This window comes from Heloderma suspectum, chromosome 3 (assembly GCF_057233095.1).
Source record: "Heloderma suspectum isolate Gila_16-S chromosome 3, 16-S_ref, whole genome shotgun sequence".
Classification (NCBI taxonomy): Eukaryota; Metazoa; Chordata; class Lepidosauria; order Squamata; family Helodermatidae; genus Heloderma; species Heloderma suspectum.
In genome coordinates, this window is record NC_139460.1 from 322756158 (window position 1) to 322782862 (window position 26705).

Here is a 26705-nt window from a genome sequence, read left to right on the forward strand (position 1 = left end):
ACTCTGCATATAAGTTAAATAAGCAGGGTGACAATATGCAGCCTTGTCGTACTCCTTTCCCAATTTTGAACCAATGGTTGTTCCATGTCTGGTTCTTACTGTTGCTTCTTGACCCTCGTACAGGTTTCTCAGGAGACAGGTAAGGTGGTCTGGTACTCCCATCACTTTAAGAATTTGCCACAGTTTGTTGTGATCCACACAATCAAAGGCTTTAGCGTAGTCAATGAAGCAGAAATAGACGTTTTTCTGGAATTCTCTTGCTTTCTCCATGATGCAGCGAATGTTGGCGATTTGATCTCTAGTTCCTCTGCCTCTTCGAAACCCAGCTTGTACTTCCGGTAGTTCTTGGTTCGCATACTGCTGAAGCCTAGCTTGTAGGATTTTGAGCATCACCTTGCTGGCATGTGAAATGAGCACAATTGTGCGGTAGTTTGAACACTCTTTGGCGTTGCCCTTCTTTGGAATTGGAATGTAAACTGACCTTTTCCAGTCTTGTGGCCACTGTTGAGTGTTCCAGATTTGTTGGCATATTGAATGCAGCACTTTAACGGCATCATCTTTTAGGATTTTAAATAGCTCAGCTGGAATACTGTCATCTCCACTAGCTTTGTTGTTAGTAATGCTTCCTAAGGCCCACTTGACTTCACTCTCTAGGATGTCCGGCTCAAGTTCAGTGACCGCACTATCATGGCTATCAGGGACATTCAGATCTTTCCTGTATAGTTCTTCTGTGTATTCTTGCCACCTCTTCTTAATCTCATCTGCTTCTGTTAGGTCCCTGCCTTCTTTGTCCTTTATCATGCCCGTCTTTGCACAAAACGTTCCCTTGAGATCTCCAATTTTCTTGAAGAGATCTCTAGTCTTTCCCATTCTGTTGTTTTCCTCCATTTCTTTGCATTGTTCATTTAAGAAGGCCTTCTTGTCTCTCCTTGCTATTCTCTGGAACTCTGCATTCAGTTGGGTATATCTTCCCCTTTCTCCCTTGCTTTTCGCTTCCCTTCTTTCCTCAGCTACTTGTAAAGCCTCCTCAGACAGCCACTTGGCTTTCTTGCATTTCTTTTTCTTTGGGACGGATTTCGTTGCTGCCTCTTGAACAATGTTACGGACCTCCGTCCATAGTTCCTCAGGCACTCTGTCTATCAGGTCTAATCCCTGAAATCTATTCCTCACCTCCACTGTATATTCATCAGGGATATGATTTAGGTCATACCTGAACGGTTTAGTGGTTTTCCCGACGTTCTTCAATTTAAGCCGAAATTTTGCAAGAAGCAGCTCATGATCTGAGCCACAGTCAGCTCCAGGTCTTGTTTTGACTGACTGTATGGAGCTTCTCCATCTTTGGCTGCAAAGGACATAATCAATCTGATTTCGATATTGACCATCTGGTGACGTCCATGTGTAGAGTCGCCTCTTGTGCTGTTGGAAAAGAGTGTTTGCTATGATCAGCATGTTCTCTTGGCAAAACTCTATTAGCTTTTGTCCTGCTTCATTTTGTACACCAAGGCCATGCCTGCCTGTTATCCCGGTGATTTCTTGACTTCCTACTTTAGCATTCCAATCCCCTATGATGAAGAGGACATCTTTTTTTGGTGTTAGTTCTAGAAGGTGTTGTAGGTCTTCATAGAACCGATCAACCTCAGCTTCTTCGGCCTCAGTGGTTGGGGCATAGACTTGAATTACTGTGATGTTGAATGGTTTGCCTTGGATTCGTACTGAGATCATTCTATCATTTTTAAGATTGTACCCCAATACTGCTTTTCCCACCCTTTTGTTGACTATGAGTGCTACTCCATTTCTTCTAAGGGATTCTTGCCCACAATAGTAGATATGATGGTCACCTGAATTAAATTCGCCCATGCCTGTCCATTTTAGTTCGCTGATTCCCAAGATGTCGATGTTCAATCTTGCCATCTCATGTTTGACCACCTCCAGCTTACCTTGATTCATTGATCTGACATTCCAGGTTCCTAAACAATATTGTTCTTTACAGCATCGGATTTTCTTTTCACCACCAGACACATCCACAGCTGAGTGTCCTTTCGGGTTTGGCCCAGCCGCTTCACTCTTTCTGGCGCTACTTGGAAATATCCTCTGCTCTTCCCCAGTAGCATATTGGACACCTTCCGACCTGAGGGGCTCATCTTCCGGCGTCATCCCTTTTAGCCTTGTGATACGTTCCATGGGGTTTTCTTGGCAGGAATACTGGAGTGGGTTGCCATTTCCTTCTCCAGTGGAAGGGGAAGCTGCCCTGGGCCTAATCACACTGCAGGGGCCACTGAGCCTGCAATTTGGGCCCTGGAGTTCCTGCCCCTTTTACTTCACATTCTCACTCGCCAGAGTGTATGACAGGAGGCACTGGTTTACATTATTACTTTGTTTATACTTTCCCTTACTAACAAGTACCCCCTCTCAATCATGGTACAGGCCAGGTTTCTGATTTCAGCTATGAGTCATCCTACTGGCCATCTTTCATCCTATTGGCCTCTCTCCCATTCACTCTTGACTTCCTTCACCTTGGATTGGCTGGCCGCTGTTTGTTCCCTCCCCTTTACTCATGGTTTCTTTTCTGACTGTGCAGAGGATTTAGTTTCTCGCCCCTGTTCCTGCAATATCCAGCGAGCAAGCAAGTTAGTGTTAAATATCTTTACCCCTTTCAATGCCAGTTATATCTGTTAGTAAGTAGTGTGTGAGTAACACTAATGTGAAATGTGGTGCGGTGTGTGCTCGCCTGTCTGCGGGGCTGGGATGACACGGTGGAGCGGAGACTTAGGGCTTTATTCAAAGAGTGAACTGGGGGGAATTGAGAAGGCAATTGCAAAATGAAGGGCAAAATAGCAGAGTTCTACATGTAGCTGAATTGAAGAGTTTTGGGTTTGTGTGTTTGTGGCTGGCTGCAGGGCCGTCTGTAAGACAGGGCATAAGGGGGAGCTGCCCTGGGCCTAATCACACTGCAGGGGCCACTGAGCCTGCCATTTGGGCCCTAGAGTTCCTGCCCCTTTTACTTCACATTCTCACTTGCCAGAGTGTATGACAGGAGTCAGGGGGTCACATTATTACTTTGTTTATACTTTCCCTTACTAACAAGTTCCCTCTTGAATCATGGTACAGGTCAGGTTTCTGATTTCAGCTACCAGTCAGCCTATCGGCCATCTTTCATTCTATTGGTCTCTCTCCCATTCACTCTTGACTTCCTTCACCTTGGATTGGCTGGCTGCCATTTCCCCCCCCCCCTTTACTCATGGTTTCTTTTCTGACTGTGGAGAGCATTTAGTCTGTCTCCCCTGTTCCTGCAATATCCAGCAAGGAAGGCTCTGTTGAACATTTTAATAGTGGTATGAGATTCAGTGTGGATTATATTGTAGTAGTGCTTACAGATTCAGTCTCTTGCATTTTTAGTAGTGTTTTTTATTCAATCTGCTCATTATAATTGTTGTGCTTTTTTAATCAAGTCTGGTGGATTCAGCTTTTCACCTTTCTTATGGGGCGTTTCCGAGAAGCATAAACCTACCTTAATGTGTTTCTAACAAATAGTGCCTATGACAAAATTGCATCCTGGACAACGCCGGGTATATCAGCTAGTATTTTATTGTTGTTGTTGTTGTTGTTTATTCGGTCAGTCGCTTCTGACTGTTCGTGACTTTATGGGCCAGCCCGCACCAGAGCTTCCTGTCGGCCGTCGCCACCCCCAGCTCCCCCAAGGTCGAGTCCGTCACCTCCAGAATATCATCCATCCATCTTGCCCTTGGTCAGCCCCTTTTCCTTTTGCCTTCCACTTTGCCTAGCATCAGCATCTTCTCCAGGGTGTCCTGTCTTCTCATTATGTGGCCAAAGCACTTCAGTTTTGCCTTTAATATCATTCTCTCAAGTGAGCAGTCTGGCTTTATTTTATACACTAGTAAAATGATTTTGAAAGAGGCATTACATAATCTGCCTGACCATCCACCTTCAATGCAGTGCATGTTGTGTAAGGGGTGGGATGGGGTGTTGTCCCTCATTAGAGAACAAGAGTGGGATTGGCTCCCCGAAGACTGACCAGCTCTGGAGCTTCTGTCCTGGGGACATGCCCTGAATGGGAAGATGGTTCTTTTCAGGGATGGATTTTGGACATTTTCATTTGGAACGGTACTCATTAAATCTGGGGTAGGCAATTGGTGGCCTTCCAGATGTTTTGGCCTACAACTTCCATTAGCCCTAGCCAGATTAGCCAATGGTGAAGAATCATGGGAGAATAAAGACTAAACAATAGACTGAGATAGAACCCAGAAATTAAAATCATAGAAGACTAAACTGAAGGCACTGCACAACACAAAGGCATTGGCAGCATATTGAGATGGTCAATAAAGAGAGTCAATCAAGCCTCCTGGGGTTGGGAATTGCCCATTCTGAAAAGGTCCTTTCCACCCATCCCGGCCAATCTGACTTCTGACACCAAAAGGATGCTCAGCAGGACATCTCATGATGCTCGCAGTGGCTGGGCAGCCTTACGTGGGAGAAGGAGGCCCTTCAACTCTCTTGGTCCCCCACCATTTTGGTGGGGGGGTAATATCATTTTGTGTTATTGGAATTCTGCTTGGAATTCAAGCACTTTGAATTCTGCTTGGAAAGGAATTGGTAACCTATGCAATTTGATCAATATCAGAGTTATATGCCTTGGAAGGCAGGCCCGGCTGCTGCATTTTGTACCAGCTGAAGTTTCCAAACCTTTTTGAAGGCAGCCCACCTAGAGTTGGTTGCAGTAATCTAATCTGGAATGTATAAGGCATGAAGGACAGTGGCCAGATCTGCCTTTTCCAGGACAGGGTCCAGGTGGCACACAAGCCAAAGGTGTGTGAAAGCACAGATAAAGGCATCTATGATATGCATGCTTGTCTTTCAGATGGTCTCAACATACGGAAATGTCTACACCCTCTGGCTGGGACACACCCCTGTTATTGTGCTGAATGGGTTCAAGGCAGTGAAGGAGATCCTGATCGACCGTTCTGAAGACTTTGCAGACCGGCCTGTCCCACAGCACCTGAAGGATGTAGCGGGCAATAAACATGGTATTTGTCATTACTGATGCGTAATGAGGGAACCCCATTTGTAAAAAAATGAAAGTAGTTGGGGAACAGGAAAATGCAGTGGCAGCATTTAACTCTTGGTGTGACGAAAGGTCATTAATTTCCCAGCCAAAGTGTGGCTGCACTTCAGGGTGGGGAAACCCCTCGTGCAGTAAATTCCGTCCCCAACCAAGGCATCACGTGGAGGAGCACACCTCCACCTGCCCCCTTGGTCAGGGTGGCTTCACCTGCCCTGTTCCTTCTTCTACCGGAGGATGAAGCACCTAATGTATCACATCCCTGCCAATTGTGCAGGGGAATCACCGCTGCTATCACTGATCGGAGATTAGGGATGTAGAGATCTTGTGTTATCCGTTCCATGTGTGTTTTGCGGACTGTCAGTCATCTTTCAGTCCGTCGTCTGCTCATTGATGGAATCGGATTGTTTTTCCTCCATTTGGTAAAGTATGTAAAGAGTCCACAGCAATTTACATAACTTTCGTTGGCACGCAACATTTTGCACATATTTCTCAGTGTACAATAAATGAGCAGAGTGCATAAAAAAAGAGTGCTACACAGAGTGCTACACAGTGGAGGCTGAAGAGAAATCAGACGTATAAAATGTTATTTTCTTTAAAAGAATGGCATATATAATGGGATATTTTCTAGTGACTTTCGTATTTTTGTATGACTAATTTTGCATACAATTTTTGGAAAGTAAAAAAAGGTCCACAAGTCAGCGGAATCCATGCAGCTTGGAGGATGCTGGTGCGCTGTGGAATCCGCAGGTCGAATTCAGAGAAGTCCAAAGTCATTTGAATCCGTTTCAGATTTCCCCGACATCCCTATCAGAAATAACAGCGGGGATTATCTCACTAGCCTTCAGGGGGTGGAGCTTCAGGGAGGGGAGGAGCTTTTGGGAAGGGTTTCACCTGCAGTCCTGGGGAAAATTCTTCATTCCTGCACTGCAGCGTGTTCAAAATTAACCAGACGAGTAGCCTAGTGGTGCTTCCCTGGGAAGACTTTTCCGTAACTGGATGTCAGGGGTGTTTCTGAGTGCAGGGAGTAGGATAGCAGCTCAGATTCTGAAGGAGAACCGCCAGACATGGGGGAGGTGTTTTCCCAGGCTAGTCCAGATATGAGGAGGCCGGCTTCTCTGGTTACAAACGTACAGATGGCTGAGTTTGAGGGTCCCTCCTCCCCACCACCCCGTGAGAGGCAGCAAACAGGAGTTTGACAGGCGCAGGCACAGAGCAAAGAGAGAGAAGGCAGGGGCGGAACTCAAACGGTCTACCCGATTGGCCTTGCATGAGAAGCTGCGCTTAGAGGCCTCATGAGAAGAGAAGGACCTCCCCCCGCTTAAGTTAGGCTAGCGAGACCGCTTCCCTCTTCAAACGGCAGGCAACTCTCATAAATTCCATTTGGATCCCCTGAAGGCATTCCTTGTAGACAGAGAGTTTCTCTGAGAATTTGCATCTGTATGACCCTGTGAAGTAATGGATTAAAAGCTGCAGACAGAAGTCTCTCGTCTGTGTATGTTTGAGCATTGAAGTAAAGTGGGGGGCTAAAGGAATCCTGACACTCGGGTACAATCATTAAAATGGCCATACCAACTGACTCATGATCAGTCCCACTGAACTTACTGGGACTTACTTGTTCCATGTAGGCTGCGTGTCTCCTGGGTGATTAGCAAGCTTCCATATAGATACAGCTTTGAACTGAAATATCCGGGAGTTGGAAATGAAATATTTTTCACGCTAAAGGACAAAGTTGTCCTGTAGCGATTACGGTCCTCAAGTCCACATGAGGCTCTCGGACAAATACATATGGGAAACCTGCAGTCTGCACAAGCCCTTGGCTGCTCTCTGTGTGGCCCACAGAGCCCTGGGGTACCCTACCCACTTCCCCCGCAGCCCAGCTGATCAGCCATCAGCTTGGGGGCAGAGGACAGATTGCTGGGGACAGAAGAGGCTTTAAGCGTGTCCCACTCCCAGTCATCCCATGCAGAGATTAGCAGCGAGGAAAAATCTGCGTGGATGAGGTTTGCTGGGAGGAGGACAGAGGTTGTAAACTCCCCTCCCCCAGTAATCCCCTCCCCTGATCTCAGTGGGTAGAGAGTGGAGGTTTAAACCTCCTATCCCTGAGCACTGAGATGTAGGGGACGGGGAGATAGTGTGCGTGTACAACCCCCAACCTGCTACCTGGCACTGCATGTGGCCCCCAAGGCCAAAAAGGTGGCCTGCCATTATAGGAAAGAATGATTTCTGGCAGGCTACCTGGAAAAAAGGAAATGGATGTCCTGTGAAAATCCCACTGCCACCTCCCTCCCCTGATTGCGTGAATCACCCTTAAACCCTTGCTTGAGAAACCTCATTCCAGCCTCTTATTATCTCTGCCATGCCAGGTATCCTTTTTTCCAACGGCCACGAATGGAAGCAGCGGAGGCGGTTTAGCCTGATGATCCTTCGGAATTTGGGCCTGGGCAAGAGCAGTCTGGAGGACTGTATTCAGCAAGAGGCCAGTAGTTTGGTCCAGGTCTTCACGCAGGAGAGAGGTACAACGCCCATGTGGTGAAAGGCCTTGTGTGTCATGGGCAATTTGTAAGACCTGGCTGGCTGGATTAGATCCGGGTCCAGCATTATGTCCCCAACAACGGCCAAGCAGATGCTTCGGAGCTCTCGCAAGCACTCTGCGTTTCCCCAGCACTTGGTACTCAGCGATATGCTGCTTCTGAAGAATGGCTAATAGCTGTCGATGGGTCTATCTTCAAAGCCACAAGGGCTGGTGGCCATTGCCGTGACTCACCGTAGCAAATGCCTGAAGTTATTGCAGATCTTCTCCTCTCTGGTCTTCCACTGTTCTGTCTTGGTCCTCTCACAGCCGTCCAGCCCTCTGCTGCCAAAATCATCCATCGCTCTGATCACACAACCACCCTCCGTAAATCCCTACAGTGGCTTCCTGTGTACTCCCAGCTCCAGCATGAGTCCTCGCCCTTACTTTCAAAGGCTTCCATGGCCTTGCCCCCAGCCACATCTCACTGCCCTTATATCCCAACATCCCCGCCTGGGACCTTTGCTCCTCCAGCTCCATCCCCTTTGGTCATCTGCCAGTCTCCTGCTCCCTCAGCGGCTCTGCCACTTCTCCCTTGCTGCCTCATCTGCAATACGACCATGGAACCAGTGACCTAGAGAGGTGGTGGGCTCTCCCACACTGGAGGCATTCAAGACGAGGCTGGACAGCCACTTGTCAGGGATACTCTGACTGGGATTCCTGCACGGAGCAGGGGGCTGGACTCGACAGTCTTATAGGCCCCTCCAACCCTACTATTCTATGATATGCTTAGAACTGCCTCCCAGAACACCTCTATGCTGCAGCCTCCCTTCCTTCAGATTCCTCCTCAAAACCCGCCTTTTCTGTGAAGCCTTTAGCATAACCCGCTAGCCCAGTGCCTTACTGGAGGGGCGAGGAACTAAATTAGGCTTGGTATCCAGATGACCCCCCCAGCCCTCTGCAGGCCACATGACACCAGGTGGCAGGGCCACGCCCCTCGGCACGATTTGCTTCCCAGCCTGTGGACTGGGTGGGTGATCCATCTGGCACACCAGCAGGGCCCAGGCTTCGCTGCATTGTGGTTCTTCCCCTTTGGGGGAAAGCTTGTGCGCAGCAAAGCCACCCGAACAGAGTCGGAAGCTGGAGCATTCCAGGCACTGCCTCCATCAGGAATGCGTTGCTGCTTCGCCATGTGGCAAGCTCCCCAGTGGGGAGGCTCCGGGTGGCTCACAGCACACAAACAAAGCCAGCTGGCATTGGGAGGAGCAGCTGTGACCTGTGATTGGAGATAACACTACGGATTTCTCTGGGAGGGGGGCTCTGAGGTCAAGCCCTGCCCCCTGGAGGAATCCACAGAGGCTCCACGGGCTGGAGGTTCCCATTCCCTGCCCTGCTGTAACTGAGCCCATCCCCAGACCTAAGCACCTGTCTCCTGCCTCCACTTCCCTCCCTCTCCTCTGTTTCCCCTGTGTTGCATTTTAGATCGCCAGCTCATAGGAGCAGGGACCTGTAAACCTCCATACACATTGGTGGTGCTGTATAAATAAATCTCATAATCATGTGGTTTCTTTCACCCATTGGCTTCACCCTATGGGTGCAAGTCATCACTCTGCACCCTGTGGCTCATGCCATATGATGCAGGTTTGCAGAAATGTGTTAAATCTGGGTTTACACTCATGCTAAACTGACTGAAAATGAGAGCTGCATGGTGTGTATCATACAATATGGACCGAAAGTAAAAAGCAGCCAACCATGCCTGGAGTGCTTGCATCAGGTCCTGCACTCTCATTTCAGTGGTGGCCCCCAAATTGTGGAATGATCTCTCCAATGAGGCCCAGTTGGTGCCAACATTATCTTTTGTTATCTTTTCGGCCCCAGGTTAAGACAATTCTCTTCTCCCAGGCATTCGGCAGCATATGATAAGTTTTAATTGATCCTGGAATGTCTTATGGTTATGGTTGTTTGCTTTTGACATTGTTTGTTTGAAGTTGTTTTAGATATGTTTCTTTTGTGTATATTGTCTGTTTATGTTTTTATGTAAATTGTTTTTAATCTCTGTATATTGTATTTTTAATGTTTTTAATTTTTGTAAACTGCCCAGAGAGCTTCAGCTATTGGATGGTATAGAAATGTTAATAATAATAGTAGTAGTAGTAGTTGTTGTTGTTGTTATTTACAAGAGCACCACAAACCTGATGAAACTGACCACACTAAATGTGGGACGAGTCGCAAACTGGCTGCATGTAGGGATGTAGGAAACACTTACCTTGCTCCGTTCTGGGGCATCCGCAGTGCGGGGGAGGCGCTCCGTCCCTCCCCCCAGAATCCTCCCCGGCCAGCTCCGCTCTGCAGCGCTGCCAGCCGGGGCTGGCCGCAGCCAGAATTCCGGCTGCTGCTGGGCTGCTGCCGCCGCAAATGGCAGCCACCAAGCTGGCCGCCATTTGCGTGGCTGCCAAGCCGTGATAGGCTATGTAATTATTTACGTCGCCTATCACAACAAAGGCAGCTACGAAAATGGCTGCAACGCCATTTGCACCCCTGCTCTTTGCCATAATAGGCTACGTAAGTATTTACATAGCCTATCACGAACAAAGGCAGCCACACAAATGGCGGCAGCTACGACGGCCACCATTTGCGGCCGCAGCAGCCCGGCAGCGGCCAGGAGACCAGCTGGAGCTGCCGCCGCATCCACCACCAGGTACGCTCCGTCCTGGGGAGTTTCCACGGGGTGGCGGCGGGGGGGAGGCCATTCTGCCACGGATTCCGGATTCTTTAGAATCCGGCCTCACTGGAATCCGTGACGGAATTCTCTGACATCCCTAGCTGCATGTAGCTGTCGGGAGATCTATTAACCTCTGCATAGACTTACATCTACCCATTTGGTCAAATGGAGCCTTGCTGAAGGGATCTGAAATAGCTAACAGTGAAAAATAACAAAGTAAATGTCCTCATTATGTCCTTATCCCTATGATGCAAAAACAATATGTCTTGCAGGTCTGTGCATGTTTTTTTTAATGAAGTAATGTTTGCTTTTTGAGGTTTAAAATACAAAGTTAAAAAATATGTTAAAAAATGAAGCAGAGCTAGGGTGGCCAGGTGTCCTACTTTATACAGTATACAGTCCTCTATCTGAAGTCTGTCAGAGGACAGTCCTCTATTTGTGTATGCCAGGTTAGCCTCTTTGGGGAGGGCATTCCAAAGTCAGATAAAGAGCCTTAAGAAAGGAGAGCAGTAGGTGCCTTGAAGTGGCCCATCAGCAGTTAGCACCTGGACAGAAAAACTGAGCAGGGACACAGGTTACTTGGTCACTTTAGTCTTCCCCACTAGGGTCAGATGTATTGTATTACTATTTAAATTATAGCAATTATTTCTAAGTGTACATCTATACATTAAATTAGCATGCACAATTTCTGTGCAATGCTGCATCCTCTTTTGTCCTCTTTTTTGGTAACTGACCACCTTAAGCCTCAGTCTCATGGCAGAGAGATTGGCAATAGCCCAACAAAGTCCTGAGAGAATAAATAGGTCATCTCTTGGTGCCAAAAAGACATCAAAGAGGATGCCAGGTTAGCCTCTTTTGGGCGCCACCACCAAAAAGGCCCTGTCCGCCAGCACACTTCTCTTGGGGGGCTGGGGGACACGGACAAGAGCCTCTAACAAACATCTCAAAATCTGGGTAGCTGTTGTCTGTGGGCCCATTGGACGCTGGAAATTTTCCCCTCTGAAGGCAAAGACAGAGGTATGGCCTCAGAGGAAGTAATCTGGCTTGGATTCCTCCTCCCCCCGATCCCCCCTCCTCCCCCCGATCCCCCCCCCTCCCAAATGCTATGAAAAGTCCCACGGCAGCTTCCTCTCCCAAGACTAGTGTTGCAGCCTCAGGATGGGGAGGGAAGAAAGGGGGTGTGCCAGTGGGCAGGGCGGGGAAGGGAGAACAGAGGACAAGGATCTGCTGGCGCTACAAGCCTCTCCATTTCTGTTCCTGCCCCCAGGAAGATAAACAAGCTAGAGGGGCTCTTGCCACCAGGGCTTAGGATAGACAGAGGAAGATCAGAGCCTTCCATAGTGGGCACCTGTCCTGTTGAATTGCACTTTTAGGCTTCCATCCTATTCACACTTACTTGAGAGTAAGTCCCATTGAAGCTAATAGGACTTACTCCTGTGTAGACATATATAGGATTGTGCAGATAGCCTCCGATGTTTGTCTCCATGCTTATTCTCTTTTGCAAACCTCAGTATTACAGCATTATCATCAGACTGTATGTTTGAGTATATTGTTTTCTTCATTATCCCCCGTCTTATCAAAACATATCTATTCTTGAGTAGCTGTCGTGAGATATAGAATGAAAGTACAGTCTCTTCATTTATGATTAAAATACATCCAGATACCAATTAAAAATAAGGCTTCCATATTCACCAAAACAAATGTTGGGGAACGTATTAGAGGGTTTTTTTCCCCTCTTTTCTTAGATCTATCCATTGATGGATCTATAATGCCACTCATGTTACCTGCAATTATGACTTCACCTTCTGCAATCTGTACTAGCTTTCTTTAAAAAATGGCTTCACGGTATTTGCTTTGAGATACATTAAGAGCATATACAGCACCCACAGTTAGCTCTCTTAATTCAGTATTTAATAATAGTACAATATAACAACGTTCTGGACCTATTCCTCATTTCTTTACTAACCGTTCTTGATCTTCAATATAAACAGCTACTCCTTCAGATTATTTTGTCACTGCATGCTAAATATACCTTCATTGATAAGGAAAAAGTCATTATACCATTCAGTATATATAACTGAGGGCACAATCCTATGCATGTTTAGACAAAAAGTCTACAGCTCCGAGCATTCCCCAGCCAGCATGGCTGGCTGGGGAATGCTGGGAGTTGTAGGACCTTTTTTCTGTCTAGACGTTCATAGGATTGTGCCCTAACAGTATTATTTCTTATTTACATATTTTTCTTATTCTGCAGTTATTATACAATGACACTGGCCCAAACTACATGGAAACGGAATGAGAAGCACTTTCTGGTTATCTCTGCATTTTCATGAAATCACTTTAGTCCGTCAGCAGCACAAGAAGCAGAGCATTTTGTTTGTTAGCCACCCTTAGAACCTTATTAATGGCAAGAATATAAATGTTTGAAATAAGTATTAAATAGCTGTGTTCCCTTCTCTTCATAGGAACGCCTGTTGATCCCTACAGTCCCATTCTGCTATCCGTTAACAATGTGATTTCTGCTATGCTTTTGGGGCACTGTTTTTCCACGAATGATGATGCTTTCCACCAGCTGATCAAAGGCTCCAAGGCTATACAGGCATTTGGTGGCAGCTTTTGGGCACGCGTAAGGAGTGATTGATTTTTAATTGTTACATTTTTATCCTGCCTTTCCTCCAAGGAGCTCAAGGTGGCATACATGATGCTTCTCCTTTCCATTTTAGCCTCATGACAATCTTGTGAAGTAGGTGAGGCTGAGAATCAGTGACTGGCCCAAAGTCGCCCAGTGAGCTTCATAGCTGAGTGGGGACTAGAACCCGGGTCTCCCAAGTTCCAGTCCAACACTCTTACCATTACACCACACTGCCTCTCATATTGCACTTCATATTGCAATTATGCTTCTTTTGTCTTGTACAAAACTGCTGTCCTAACCATGCAGACTTAATTCCTGTTGTGTTTGGAGTTTCTTGTTACCAAGCGGCTCAGCCTTGCTGCCATTTCAAGTATGCCTCTAACACATTGACTCTAGAAAATCCACTTTGTCTGGGAAAGGTAACCAAAGGGAAAAGCTTAGGCATACAAAGTAACAAACCAGATATACTTTGGCTGCCTTCCTTTAGTACAGATAACAGGAAGAGTTTCTGCCCTCTGCACAATAGGCATGAGTTCTCTAGAAATATGCAAATGCTTAATTCTCTGCCAGGTTCCTAATGTGACTAAGGGTAGAATCCTATGCATGTTTAGACAGAAAAAAGCCCTACAACTCCCAGCATTCCCCAGCCATACATGTAGGGCTTTTCTCTGTCTAAACATGCATAGGATTGCGCCTTCAGTTATCTAAGACACACCTGTCTGAATTGGCCACCCTAGCGAGGAAAGCTTTATGCCAGGGCATTGCTACTACTAATAAACACATTAACAGTTATTAGCAACCATTAAGGTTAGAGACCTACACCCAAGGTATGCACTCAGAACCCCTCTTGCACACTGCTCACTTTTGCACTCATCGCTACAAAAGCTTAGGACTAGCTAGCCCCAAACAGTTCAGTTTGTGCTCACCCTGCTACCTGCAGCCAGCCTGGTTCCTCCTCCTGGGGTGTGTTTCCACACTATCGCCTTCACTTCCTTTTCCAACTTTGTTGCGCTGTTTCCCCAAGCGCATTTTCTCTCTCATGTGTTTCCATGTCCCAAAAAGACTCCATCTATCATTGTTGTACCCTGGTAGGCTGTGCTGTTTCCACAGAGCCCTAATCGCATTATTCTCTTGATGGCTGGGTGGAGCCTTTTTGGAGTGGGTTGAGTCTGCTTGCCCTGTCTGTTTTCCCGCCTCCTCCTGTTTCCAGTTCCCCCCTCCTTCGCTCCCTCTGCCCCGCTGAAGTTTCCCGGTCTGACCAATCTCCTCCTTGCCTTCCCAGCCCTTTTGTTTTGCTTTAGAGAAGGAGCGAAAAATCAGAGCATTGTGTCTGGAGCATCCCCCCTCCCTTTAAACTTTTTTCTTGCCCCTAAAATGGGTGCTTATGTGTGCATCTTTTCATCTCTGCCTGACTTCTCCCTCCAGGATCATCTCCCCTTCTCCTTCACACAACTTCAGTGTTCCCGCCTCCTTGGCCATGTTTCCAGGACAACAGAAGGAGAAGTTAATGGAGGAGTATGGGATTTTTAAAAAGGCTTTCCCCTTCTCCCCCCACACGCCCTTTCTCCTTTCCCCTGAAAGTCCAGATGCACCTGCATTTCAGGAGCAAGCCTCATTGAGCACAATGGGAGTTACTTCTGAGTAGACACACATACGCTTTTACTGGGAAAGGGGGGGATAAGACAAAGAGGGAAAGTAGCCCCCATTTTAACCCAGATGACCTCATTGACCACAATGAGTCAATGGGAGTTACTTCTGACAAGACAGTAATGGGTTTGTTGTGGGAAAGAGAGCAAAACCAGCCCCAATTTTAATTCACGGGATCTCTATTAGGAAGCTGTGAAGGAGTTACGTCCTAAGGCAATGGACCAAAGCCTCGGGATCTCATCTCACTTAATCGCATTTAAGGAACTGGGCTTAAAAGTGTGCCATTTCAATTGAGGGGGAATCTCTGTAAGTTCTGATGTTCTGAAGTTCCATTCAAAGGCAAGCCTTATTCAGCACAATGGGAGTTAGGAGGAGGCAGGAAAACAGATGGGTAAGCAGACCCAACCCACTCCAAAAAGGCTCCATCATCCAGCCATCAAGAGAATAATGTGATTAGGGCTCTGTGGAAACAGCACAGCCTGCCAGGATACAACAGTGATAGACCGGGTCCCTTTGGGACATGGAAACACGCAAGAGAGAAAATGCGCTTGGAGAAACAGCTCCACAAAGTTGGAAAAGAAGTGAAGGCAATAGTGTGGAAACACACCCCACATTTGTACATAGGTCTAGGAGATCACATTTAGTAACCCCCATGTGTTGGGACTGGGCTAAGACCCTGGGATTTTTGGGTTCAGCCAAGGGCATTCTATGTTGTCAAGCATATCCATGAACATTTGGCTTTCCAAAAACATGTTCATAAATCTTAATATCCTTGGGCCTTTGTGCTTCCATGCAGCTCTATGAAGCCTTTCCTGGGCTGATGAAACCCCTACAACCTGTTCTGAACAGATCGTTGCAAGCGCTGGTTCACATGGAGGAGGTAAAAAGGTTCATAGAGGAGGAGATTGAGTGCCATAAAAGGAGCTTGTCACCTGAAGAGCCTCAAGACTTCATTGACTACTACCTTGCTCAGCTGGAGAAAAAAAGCACTAAGAAAACGGTACTGGCTTACATTACTAATGGGTTTTTGCCCACCAAGAAATGGAGCACAGGCAACAACACTTTGGCTCATGGATGTAACCTGGCATCTTTGTTTTAAGGGGACTCTTGGGGGATCATAAAGGTCATTCCAATTCCAAATTCTAGGGGGACATGCCAAGGCATTATTCATCTTTGGAGTTAGGGGGATAGACAAAGGCATGATCTAGGCCAGGCCTACACAACCTGTGACCCACGAAGCAGAATGCAGCGTGCCAGCTATATGCCGTGGTCTGCCAAGCGCTGGACCATCCCCCTAATGTGCCCTTCCAAGGCAGGAAGCAAAAATGGGGTCTACAGAGGCCTTGACTGGCCAATATCGCAAATTATGCAGGCCTGTCTTAGAACAACCCCATAAGGTAGGCCTAGTGGCTTACCTAAGGCCCTTTGAAGCAGGGACATCCCAGCCCACCCTTGTGGCTACTATTCTACTTCATCAAAGAATGCATATAGTTAAAAATCTAGGGGTCTTCTGCAGAAACGTTGCAAATGGGCACTCATGAACTAAGCCATTCACAACCTGAGAGATTGCAGGTGGCTTTGGCTTATATTATGATCTCCATTTTGCAGATGGTGGAGGAGGGAAGACTGGGAGTCAAGGTCAACAAGGGTGCAATCCCATGCATGTTTAGACAGAAAAAAGTCCCACAACTCCCAGAATTCCCAAGCCAGCCACTTTTCTCTGGTTCCATTCTCGTATTGCTCTAACAGTCAGGAAGTTTTTCCTGATGTTCAGCTGAAATCTGGCTTCCTGTAACTTGAGCCCATTACTCCATGTCTTGCACTCTGGGATGATCAAGAAGAGATCCTGGCCTTTGTGACAACCTTTCAAACACTTGAAGAGCGTTATCCTATCTCCCCTCCGTCTTCTCTTCTCAAGGCTAAACATGCGCCGTTCTTTCAGTCTCTCCTCATAGGGCTTTGTTTCCAGTCCCTTGATCGTCTTTGTTGCCCTCCTCCGAACCCTCTCCAGCTTGTCTGTATCCTTCTTAAAATGTGGTGCCCAGAACTGGACACAGTACTCCAGATGAGGCCTAACCAGTGCTGAGTTTGAATTTTGTTTCTGTCTTCCAAGGTATTAGCTATCCCACCCAATTTTGTGTCATCTGCAGATTTGATCAGCATTCCCTGCACCTCCTCCTCCAAGTCATTCATAAAAATGTTGAAGAGCACTGGGCCCAGGACTGAGCCCTGCAGTACCCTGCTCGTTACCTCTCCCCAGTGAGAAGATCCCATTGATAAGCACCCTTTGAGTCCAATTCTGTAGCCAACTGTGGATCCACCTGATAGTTGCTTCATCTAGCCCACTTTCAGCTAGTTTGCTCATCAGGATATCATGGGCACTTTGTCGAAAGCTTTGCTGAAGTCGAGGTACATTATGTCCACAGCATTCCTACAGTCCACAAAGGAGGTGACCTCATGAAAAAATGAGATCAGATTCATCTGGCAGGACTTGTTCTTGACAAATCCATGTTTGCTTCGAGTAATCACTGCCTTGTTTTAAAGGTGCTTACAGATAGATTGCTTTATAATCTGCTCCAGAATTTTCCCAGGGATTGAAGTCAGACTGACTAGTCTAGTTCCCAGGTTCCTCCTTTTTGCCCTTTTTGAAGATAACATAAGCCCTCCTCCAGTCATCTGGCACTTCACCTGTCCTCCATGATTTCTCCAAGATAATAGACAGTGGTTCTGAGAGTTCTTCTGCCAGTTCCTTTATTCCTCTAGGATGCAGTTCATCTGGCCCTGGAGATTTGAACTCATTCAAAGTAATTAGGCGTTCCTTGACCATATGCCTATCGATCTCAAGCTGCAATCCTGCCCCTTTAGCCTGTACTTCGCCTTTGCCAGGGGGGTCATAGACCCTCTTTTGGGAGAAGATTGAGCCAAAGTAGGAATTGAGCACTTCTGCCTTTTCTTTGTCATCTGTTACCATTTTGCCATCTTTATTTAATAGCTGAACCACCATTTCTTTCCTCTGTCTTTTACTATGCATGTATCTGAAGAAAGCCTTTTTGTTGCTTTTAACATCCCTCGCTAACCTCAGCTCATTCTCAGCTTTAGCCTTCCTGACGCCATCCCTGCAATTCTGTGCTACCTTCCTGTACTCTTCCTTTGTTGCTTGGCCTTCTTTCCACTTCCTATATGTGTCCTTTTTTGTTTTCAGGTCATCTCTTAAGCTTTTTGTGAAGCCACATTGGCTTCTTCTGTTGTCTTCCACCTTTTCTTCTTGTTGGAATTGTTTGTAATTGTGCCTTGAGAATTTCCTTTTTTAAAAGCTCCCACCCATCTTGGACTCCTTTTCTTGTTAGAGTCGCTTACCATGGGACCTTACTTATCATTGTTCTGAGTTTATTAAAATCAGCTTTCCTAAAATCCAGGGTACGCATTTCTCTGAACTCGGCTTTTGCTTCCTTTAGAACCATGAACTCAAGTATAACATGGTCGCTTTCCCCCAGAGTTCCCATACTTTATCCACTAAGTCATCTCTGTTGGTTAGGATCAAGTCAAGGATCGCCGATCCTTTAGTTCCTTCCTCTGCTTTCTGTAGGAGACAGTTATCCGCAACAAAACTCAGGAATTTTGGGGGGGGGGGACGTTTTGCAGAATTTGTCTCCCAACAAATATTGGGGAAATTGAAGTCCCCCACTACTACTACATCATGCTTCCTTGAAACATTGACAATTTGCTTTTCAAAAGTTTCATCCTCGTCTTCTCCTTGATTGGGTGGCCAGTAGTAGACTCTGACCACCATGTTCCTTTTATTCTTTGCTCCATTTATTTTAACCCAGATGCTTCTGAAGGGGCTACCAAGCTCATCCTCCTGTATTTCTGTGCAGATATATGTATTTTTCACATATAGTGCAACTCTACCTCCCTTTCTGTTCCTTTTGTTCTTTTTGAACAAGTTATATCCTCCAGTTGCTGTTTTCCAGTCATGGGAGTCATCCCACCAAGTCTCAGTTACACCTATCAAGTCATAATTTTCCTCCTGTATTAAGAGTTCATTAAGTTTGTTCTGTTTGTTTCCCATACTCTGGGCATTAGTATATAGACATCGAAGACCATGTGCTTCATGGTCTGGCTTTCTTCCTACATGTTTTATTGGGCACTGTTAGAGCTGTTCTCTCCGTTGCAGTGCATGAGCCTTCGTCCACTGTTACCCCCAACTTTACGTCTCCCTCTCCGTAGGATTCAGTTTAAAGCCCTCCTGATAAAGTTCTTCATGCTGTGGCCAAACACATTCTTCCCAGCCTTTGTGAGGTGCAACCCATCCTTTGCCAACAGTCCATCTTCCAGGAAGTGTAGCCCGTGGTCCCAGAATCCAAATCTCTCACGTTGGCACCACCTTCATAGCCAGTCATTCACGCGGAACTATCTGGGCCCCAAAGTTCTTGAGTTTCCTTCCCAAAGCTTCAAAGTCTGATGTGATTTCTTCATAGCTCTGCTTGGTGGTATCATTTGTTCCCACGTCGATGAGAAGAAAGGGATACCTGTCAGTGGGCTTTATGAGTGCAGGCAACCCTTCAGTCATGTCGCTAATCCATCCTCCCGGGAGACAGCATACCTGGCAAGTCCATGGGTCTTCGCGACATACTTGGGTTTCGATCCCACGCAGCAAGGAGTCTCCCACTACTACTACTCTTCTTGTTCTTGTAGGCCTGGGTTTCATTGCCTCTGCTTGACTGACCTAGGGAGGTGGTGGGCTCTCCCACACTGGAGGCATTCAATATGAGGCTGGACAGCCATCTGCCAGGGATGCTCTGACTTGGATTCCTGCATTGAGAGGGGGGTTGGACTCGATGGTCTTATAGGCCTCTTCCAACCCTACTATTCTATGATTCTATGATTCTTTCCAAACATGCAAGGCTTGCACCCTAGCGACTTTAAGGCTGAGAAGCTTAGACCATGGACTTTCTGAGTCATTGCTCAGTGAGCATTCTTCCCTCATAATACCTAAGAGCCTTGTTGCTCTTTTATCTCTGTAGATGATGGAAGATATTCATTAATCCACCAGAGCCAGTGTGGAGTAGTGGCGAGAGTGTTGGACTGGGAGCCGGGAGATCCGGGTTCTCATCCCCACTCAGCCATGGAAGCTCACTGGGAGACTTTGGGCCAGTCACAGACTCTCAGCTCAGCCTACCTCACAGGGTTGTTGTGAGGATAAAATGGAGAGGAGGAGAATTCTGTACGCTGGCTTGGCTTCCCTTAAGGAGGAAAAAAGGCAGGATATAAATATAATAAAGAAATATATTTTAAGGTAGATCTGGTCCCTCACAGTAGCTGGGGTGTGGGGCCTGCGGAAGAGAGAAACAGATTTTCCCAGCAACAATATATTGTTGTGAGCTATCCCATGTACACATATATAATATATACCCACACAACTGTATCGATATATAGATATGGATCAACACAGCTACTTGCATTTTGGACTCCCCTTGGGGCTATGGGGATTGTCATGATGAACACCTGCAAAATGTACCACTACATGATTGCTTGTACTACTCTTGCATATTGCAGTGCTCCAGTTGTGGGTGGGCAGGGTGTGCAATATATCTCTGTGTATTCTACCTTTGTGTATTCTGCAGTGACCTTTTTCATATGTTTCTTCCTTATGGAGATTAAACACCACATGTAAAGCCCAGATAGATTCTTATTCTACTTTCCCATCTGCAGAGCAAAGAGGATCCCATCTCAGTATTTACAGAACACAACTTGCTCCAAGTAATCTCAGAGCTCTTCATTGCAGGCTCAGACACATCCACCGTTGCTTTGTGCTGGGCACTTCTCTACATGGTGATGTATCCAGAGATACAAGGTTCGAAAATTCCATCCTCGTGCAATTTTGGGGGGGCGGTATTTACCTTCCCGGGTTAATAGTACTATTAATGTTATAAAACTGTTGCAATAAATCAGGGTATCTTAAGTCCTAGTATAGCCACCACCAGCACAAGTGTAGGATCAGGCAGCTATCAAGGCCCCGTGGATGTTTTGAAGAGCCTCAAGATAATGCTTAGAGCTGCCACTCCCTGCCCCACCATTCTCCCCACCTGTGGGAAAGCAGCAGGGCAGAAGGATTATGGATTGTGGAAGTAGTGGCACGCTGTCAGAGAGGGAGGGTGCGCTGCCAGGATGCAATGTTCCACTGCACCCAGGAAGCAGGCACGTCCTCCTGTGAGAGTGTGCCACTCACATCACTCCCTTTCTGGCACTCTCCCTAGTCTGTGCACCCTGCAGCTCTCCTGGTGCACGGAGAGGAGGTGGAATAACAGTAGCTGCTGTACTACTACTACTAATCATAATCATAATAATTGTAATAAACAAACACTATATTTAAAGGGGACTCAAAGTACAATCTTCAGTGAACTGCTGGCCAGTCTACAGTTGAATGGATAGATAAGCATACAAGCAGATCAAACGTATGTGCAATTTGTCAGTCTCCCTCACTGCTGCCTTCTTCATTCTCCTCCTCCTCTATCTGGGTGAAACTAACAAAATGCATTGCAGCCAAATGCCTGAGATAGACAGTTGCCTGTCTCACAGCCCGCCAAGTGGATGGCAATTTGTTAAATTTTCATGCGTCAGAACAGAAGAAGCCACGGTTAGCAGATCCGGCTTTTGTGTGTAGGGCTGCTTGAAGTATTTGAATATAAGAAGAGCCATGCTGGATCAGACCAAAGGTCTATCTAGTCCAGCATTCCGTTCACACAGTGGCCAACCAGCTGTCAACCAGGAAACCACAAGCAGGACATGAGCACAACAGCACCTCCCGCCCATGTTCCTCAGCAACTGGTGTACACAGGCTCACTGCCTCTGGTACTAGAGGTAGCACATAGCCATCAAGACTAGTAACCATTGATAGCCTTTTCCTCCAGGAATTTGTCCAACCCCCCTTTAAAGCCATCCAAATTGGAGGCCATCACTACATTCTGTGGTAGCAAATCCCATATTTTAACTGTGCTCTGTGTGAATAAGTCCTTCCTTTTATCTGTCCTGAAGCTCCCACCAATCAGCTTCATGGGATGACTCCATGGGTTCTATCATCATGACAGAAGGAGGAAAATGCCTCTCTGTCCGCTCTCTGCACACCATGCCCCTGCCCATTTGACTGTCACATATTGCTCTATGACTGCCTCCCCCCCACCCCCAACCTGGAGCCCTCCAGATGAGTTGGACTTCACAGGAACATCGGAAGCTGCCTCATACTGAGTGAGATCCTTGGTCCATCTAGCTTGGTTTTGTCGACACTGACAGGCAGCGACAGCTCTCCAGTGTTTTCCAGCCCTACCGGGAGATGCCGGGAATTGAACCTGGAACCTTCTGCATGTCAAGCAGGGGCTCTGCTACTGAGCCAGAGCCCCTCCATGGCCCATGCTGACAGGGCATGGGGGGATTTGTAGTCCAGCACATCTGAAGGGCGCCAGGTTGGAGAAGGCTGCTCTGCTAAACATCCTAATCTGCACCTCCCAATCTAACGTGCAGATCAGAACCTGGCTATCCTCCAATGTCACGCTTCTCCAAATGCTATAACATCGCTCTCTGTTTTTTACACATGATCAAAATGTGGATGTAAAGATGTGTGTCATGAGAGAACAACTGGTCCCTAGAGCCTGAAAAATCCACCTTGAGAGGGTCTTTGCTTAGCTCTATGTCAACTGCAATTGGTATCCAAGCCTGGACTCAAATTACGCTCCATTTAAAACTGCCTTATGCAATCTTATTTTTTCATTCCAAGCTGTAGAATCACTTAAAGTGATATAAAGCTGGATTCATATTGCTTCCGAACATTACTAGCTAGAAAAATATGGTTTTCTGGACCAGGTAATTATAGGTTCCAGCAACATCACTAATCCAGATGTCACAAGTAAAGAGGTAACACAAGGCTTGCATTAAAGAGTCTCTTTGGTGTCCACATTCTGGTCCTTCTCTCCTGCAGAGCGAGTGCAAGAGGAACTGGACACTGTGCTGGGCTCATCCCATATCATCCGCTATGAGGACCGGAAAATCCTGCCCTTCACCAATGCAGTGCTGCATGAAACTCAGAGATACAGCAGCATGAACGCAGCGGGGGTTATACACATGTGTGCCCGGAATACGAGCATACAAGGCTTCCCTGTTAGCAAGGTGAGAGCTTGGGCCCTAGCTCCTTACCATGCAAGTGATGAAGGCTGTGTCCAAACATCTACTTGGGGAGACTGCTCCTTGTCATCTTACGCCTTGGTCAGCAACTAGGATACAGGAGAGCCATTCTGATATGGCCAATGGAGAGGGGCCAGTCCCACAAAGAGGGACAGCTGTGCCTAGACCCATAGGGATGCAATGCTCCATGGCCCCAGATCTATTCTCCAGAGCCCCCTGCAACTGCCCCCCACTCCGCATGGCAATGAAACTTATTTTAAAAATCCTCCAGGCTGCCTTTACATTAAAGAAAAAACCTACAGTCCTCCTGTTGTGGAGCCTTTCTGTGTTTACAGCGGCTCCCAGATGCTGACCACATGAGTGCTGAAAGGGGAAGCATTTAATTTTCAAAGTTCCATAGAAATCAGTGAAACTGCGCCATCTAGTGGCTGTTTTAATTGTGTACCATTCCAGCTTTAAAACTTAGTTCATTCATTCTGGATCTTTTTGAGATGGAATACCAGGAAATACCTCTGCATGCATGAAAACGAACCACAAACTTCCGTGAGTGAGCAATCTCAACATCAGGATAAAACTCTGTGTGAAGGAGCCCCCAGTGGTGTCAAGGAGCCTTTTTCTGAGCTTAATTAGCATGCCAAAGGGGATTTCCAGGGCCATCCTGGTTAGGAAGGGTAAGCCTCCCCCACAATTCCCACCTGCATGACAATCAACCTCAGGGGGAACTGTGGATTGGTCCCAATGGAAGCTTTTCGTCTAAGCTTCATTGCATGGGGTGGGGGCAATTGTATGCAGATTTGTATCCTATGGGCCTGGTTCCCAAATCTTTTAAGTGCTGGTGATACCCCTGCCCATCAGTCCTTTCACATGCATCTCTCTTGCCTTTTGAAACAGGAAACATAACAGGCAACCAGTTACCCTCGGGGTCTGAATTTGGCCCTATGATCTCCACTTACAGATCCCTCTTATAGACCCCGTTTGATCAGGGAGTTCCACAAGGAAGGTTGCAGTCATCAGGCATCCTATCAGAGTGATAGGATAAGCCAAGGAGGATCCTGGCATCACTTGCTTTATCTCTTGCACCAAAGATCCCGACTCTGCAGTCTCAGCCTCACCTAATACCATTTCTTTGTAGGGCACCATCGTTTTCCCAAACATGTTCTCTGTCCATTATGACCCTGAGGAGTGGGAGACCCCACGCAAGTTCAACCCAGGCCACTTCCTCAACAAGGACGGGCATTTCATCAACAAAGAAGCTTTCTTACCCTTCTCAGCAGGTAACACACAGCTTAATACTTCATTCCTATTCAGTGCCTGAGACAGAGGTCTTAAAAACATATAAGCCAACTGAGCAGGGAAAGAGTTTGCTGGGCTCTGGGGCTAGCACCCAAAGATGATGCACGAAAGGATGGAGGGAAGAGGGTTAACTGGGGTCCCCCATCAGTAGCGGGACAGAATATTAGTATTCAGCATTTATTGCAAAATCCTTGCTCCCCCTAATAATGGCCTTCACAGTCCCAAGCTAGTTTTTCTCAAGTTGCCTCTGGCTTTCTCCCATGTGTGCTGTCGCATGATACTAATCCTCATCTTCATCTTGCAGGAGTCCGGGTGTGTTTGGGGGAGAAGATGGCAAGAACCACCCTCTTCGTCCTCTTCACCAGCCTCCTGCAGACATTCAGATTTCAGTTGCCAGCAGGGGTGAAGGAAATCAATTGTGAGCCCATTCTAGGGTCCCTTTTGCAACCCCACCCATTCAAGATATGTGCTATTCCTCGCTAGACTACATTATGCCCAGCAGTCCAGGAACCTGGAATAAAAGTGCCTTAGGGGAGGGCCAGCTCTTGTGTTGTTGTTGCTTGTTTACTTAGCAATGTGTTATTTTTTGGCATATCCACACTAGAAACTCCTATCATCCTTGTACCATTTTAACTGTCACGGCTTCCCCAAAAGAATAACATGAAGTATAATTTGTTGAAGATGCTGAGAACTCCTGAACCCCAACTGTGCCCATCCTCTGTAATGGCCTCAGGCCTGTAACCAAGTCACCAGTAGTTTTAGAGGGGCCCAGAGATCCATAATGCTCTCTGCTTTGGTTCATTATTAGTGCAATTCTCTTGCAAGGTGGGCCTCTTGGCTGGTAAGATGAGTCAATATCAATACGGTCAATATCGCTGCCTCAGCACATTCTATGCTAAGCTCTGGTATCTTCTCAGAGTCTTGGATGTGCTTAGGAAGTGAAGCTCTGTTTGTCTTAAACCTACAGGTGTCTGTGTTGGGAATGTTCTGATTGTTTTCCTTCTGAACAAGCGCTGTTAGTCTATGCTGGGAAAGTTGCAGATGAATGCTAATTAACACATGCTTCTGTCATGCTGCCTCACTGCTTACATGTATGGTATAAAACCCGTCTTACCCCATGGCTCTGGGTTCAGAGAAGCTGTCTGATCCAACCATTGGCCTGTGCGCTGTAAGTACTCGATAAAGTCTCCCTGTAAGCAAACCTGGATCTAGCTTATCATTGTCTCAGCACCTCTAAATTCTGGAAGCCCACTGCAGGGGCATACATCCTCCCCACTGTCATCCCCACAGAATTGCAGTTCCCTGGGGAGAGGAAATGACTCCTACACCAACTCCAATCTGTACCACAGACATTCCTACACTTCTATGAATAGGACATCTACAAAGTGGCTTTCTTCCTGTGTATTAACTTAACGTAACAGTTACAGCTTAGGTTAGCCTTCCCCAGCCTAGTGCCCTCCAGATGTGCTAGACTACAACTCCCATCATACCCAGCATGGCCAATGATGGGAATGGGGTCTGACCCATCTGGAGCGTACCAGGTTGGGGAAGGCTGGGCTAGATGACTATATCCTCCATCCACAGCCTGCAAGAAGGGAAGCTGCCAGCAACCATTCCATAAAGGGCGTTATCAGTTACAGAAACCAAACAGCTGGTTATCCCATCAATCCATCACCTTGGCCATTGATTTATACTGTTCCTGCTTAACATGCTCTCCAAGCATTTCCAGCTCCTTCTGCTGGTGGTTTTGGAAATAAAGGCTGATTGAGTACATCTTAACACTTGTTCAGAATTGATTGCATTCTGTCCCCGAATCTCGTCCACATTAAAGCGTTGACTGTAGAGCAGGAGTGTTTCCGGATGAAGCTTTTATCACTCCATCATCCTGCCTCATTCACAGAATTTTACAGGGGGTCCAGACATCCAATCATAGGTCTCCTGTATCTGTAGACTCCCAGCGCCACAATGCCTTCTGAGTGGTAGTGCTAGCAGCCCTCCGTCTGGAAGTGCACGGAATGAGGCCTATGATGTCTTCTAGGTATCTACAAAAGATTATGCCAAAATAAAGTGTTTAAGGGTGCAATCTTTGATCACCCAATGCAGGGTGGGAGAAGCAGCGGAGGCAATCTTCACGTCTCCATCCTCCTGCCCTGCATTTTTCACTAGACCAGCTTTTTTTTGCCCATCCAGCTGTGGCACTTTGGAGAGGGAGGGAAGGGGGCCGGAAAGGCCTCAGAATAACTCATATCCCGGCCTCTCCAGTCTTCTCCCCTCCCTGCTCACCAGAACGCTTCCTTTGAGGTTGAGTTCCCAGCAGCTTTGAGGTTGAGTTCCCTTTTGTAGGTCAGGATAGATAAAAGAAAGCTGTTCTTCACACACCACTAGGGATGTACGAAAGTCACTTACTTTTTCGAAGGGTGACATTCGCGGTGGGGGGGAGGCGCTCTGTCCCACCCCCCGAAATTCTCTCCAGCCAGCTCCGCTCCGCGGAGATTCCACAGAACCGCCGGCCGGAGCTGCCCGCAGCCGGACATCCAGCCGCTGGGCAGCCACCGCCATTTGCGTCCCTGTATTTTGCCGTGGTAGGCTACGTAAATATTTACATAGGCTAAAACAGCAAAAAAAAAAAAGTGAACGCAAATGGCAA

The 26705-nt window shown here is 47.0% G+C and overlaps 1 protein-coding gene across 4 annotated transcripts in view; it reads left to right on the forward strand.

The window, feature by feature from the left end:
* Positions 1-26441, forward strand: part of LOC146351728 (cytochrome P450 2J6-like) — a 52381-nt gene extending 25940 nt beyond the window's left edge. For 2 of the 4 annotated variants that reach the window (XM_084847695.1, XM_084847693.1), the window contains 8 exons: positions 4877-5042; positions 7444-7593; positions 12777-12937; positions 15387-15590; positions 20303-20444; positions 22563-22750; positions 23898-24039; positions 24363-26441. In XM_084847695.1, the coding sequence (XP_084703821.1) occupies positions 4877-5042; positions 7444-7593; positions 12777-12937; positions 15387-15590; positions 20303-20444; positions 22563-22750; positions 23898-24039; positions 24363-24541 (1332 nt within the window). In that variant the 3' untranslated portion in view covers positions 24542-26441. Of the gene's footprint in view, positions 1-2539; positions 2628-3139; positions 3333-4876; positions 5043-7443; positions 7594-12776; positions 12938-15386; positions 15591-20302; positions 20445-22562; positions 22751-23897; positions 24040-24362 lie in introns of those variants that run through there. The other 2 variants (XM_084847696.1, XM_084847697.1) reach the window with 2 other exon arrangements.
* The last annotated feature ends 264 nt before the right edge of the window (positions 26442-26705 follow it).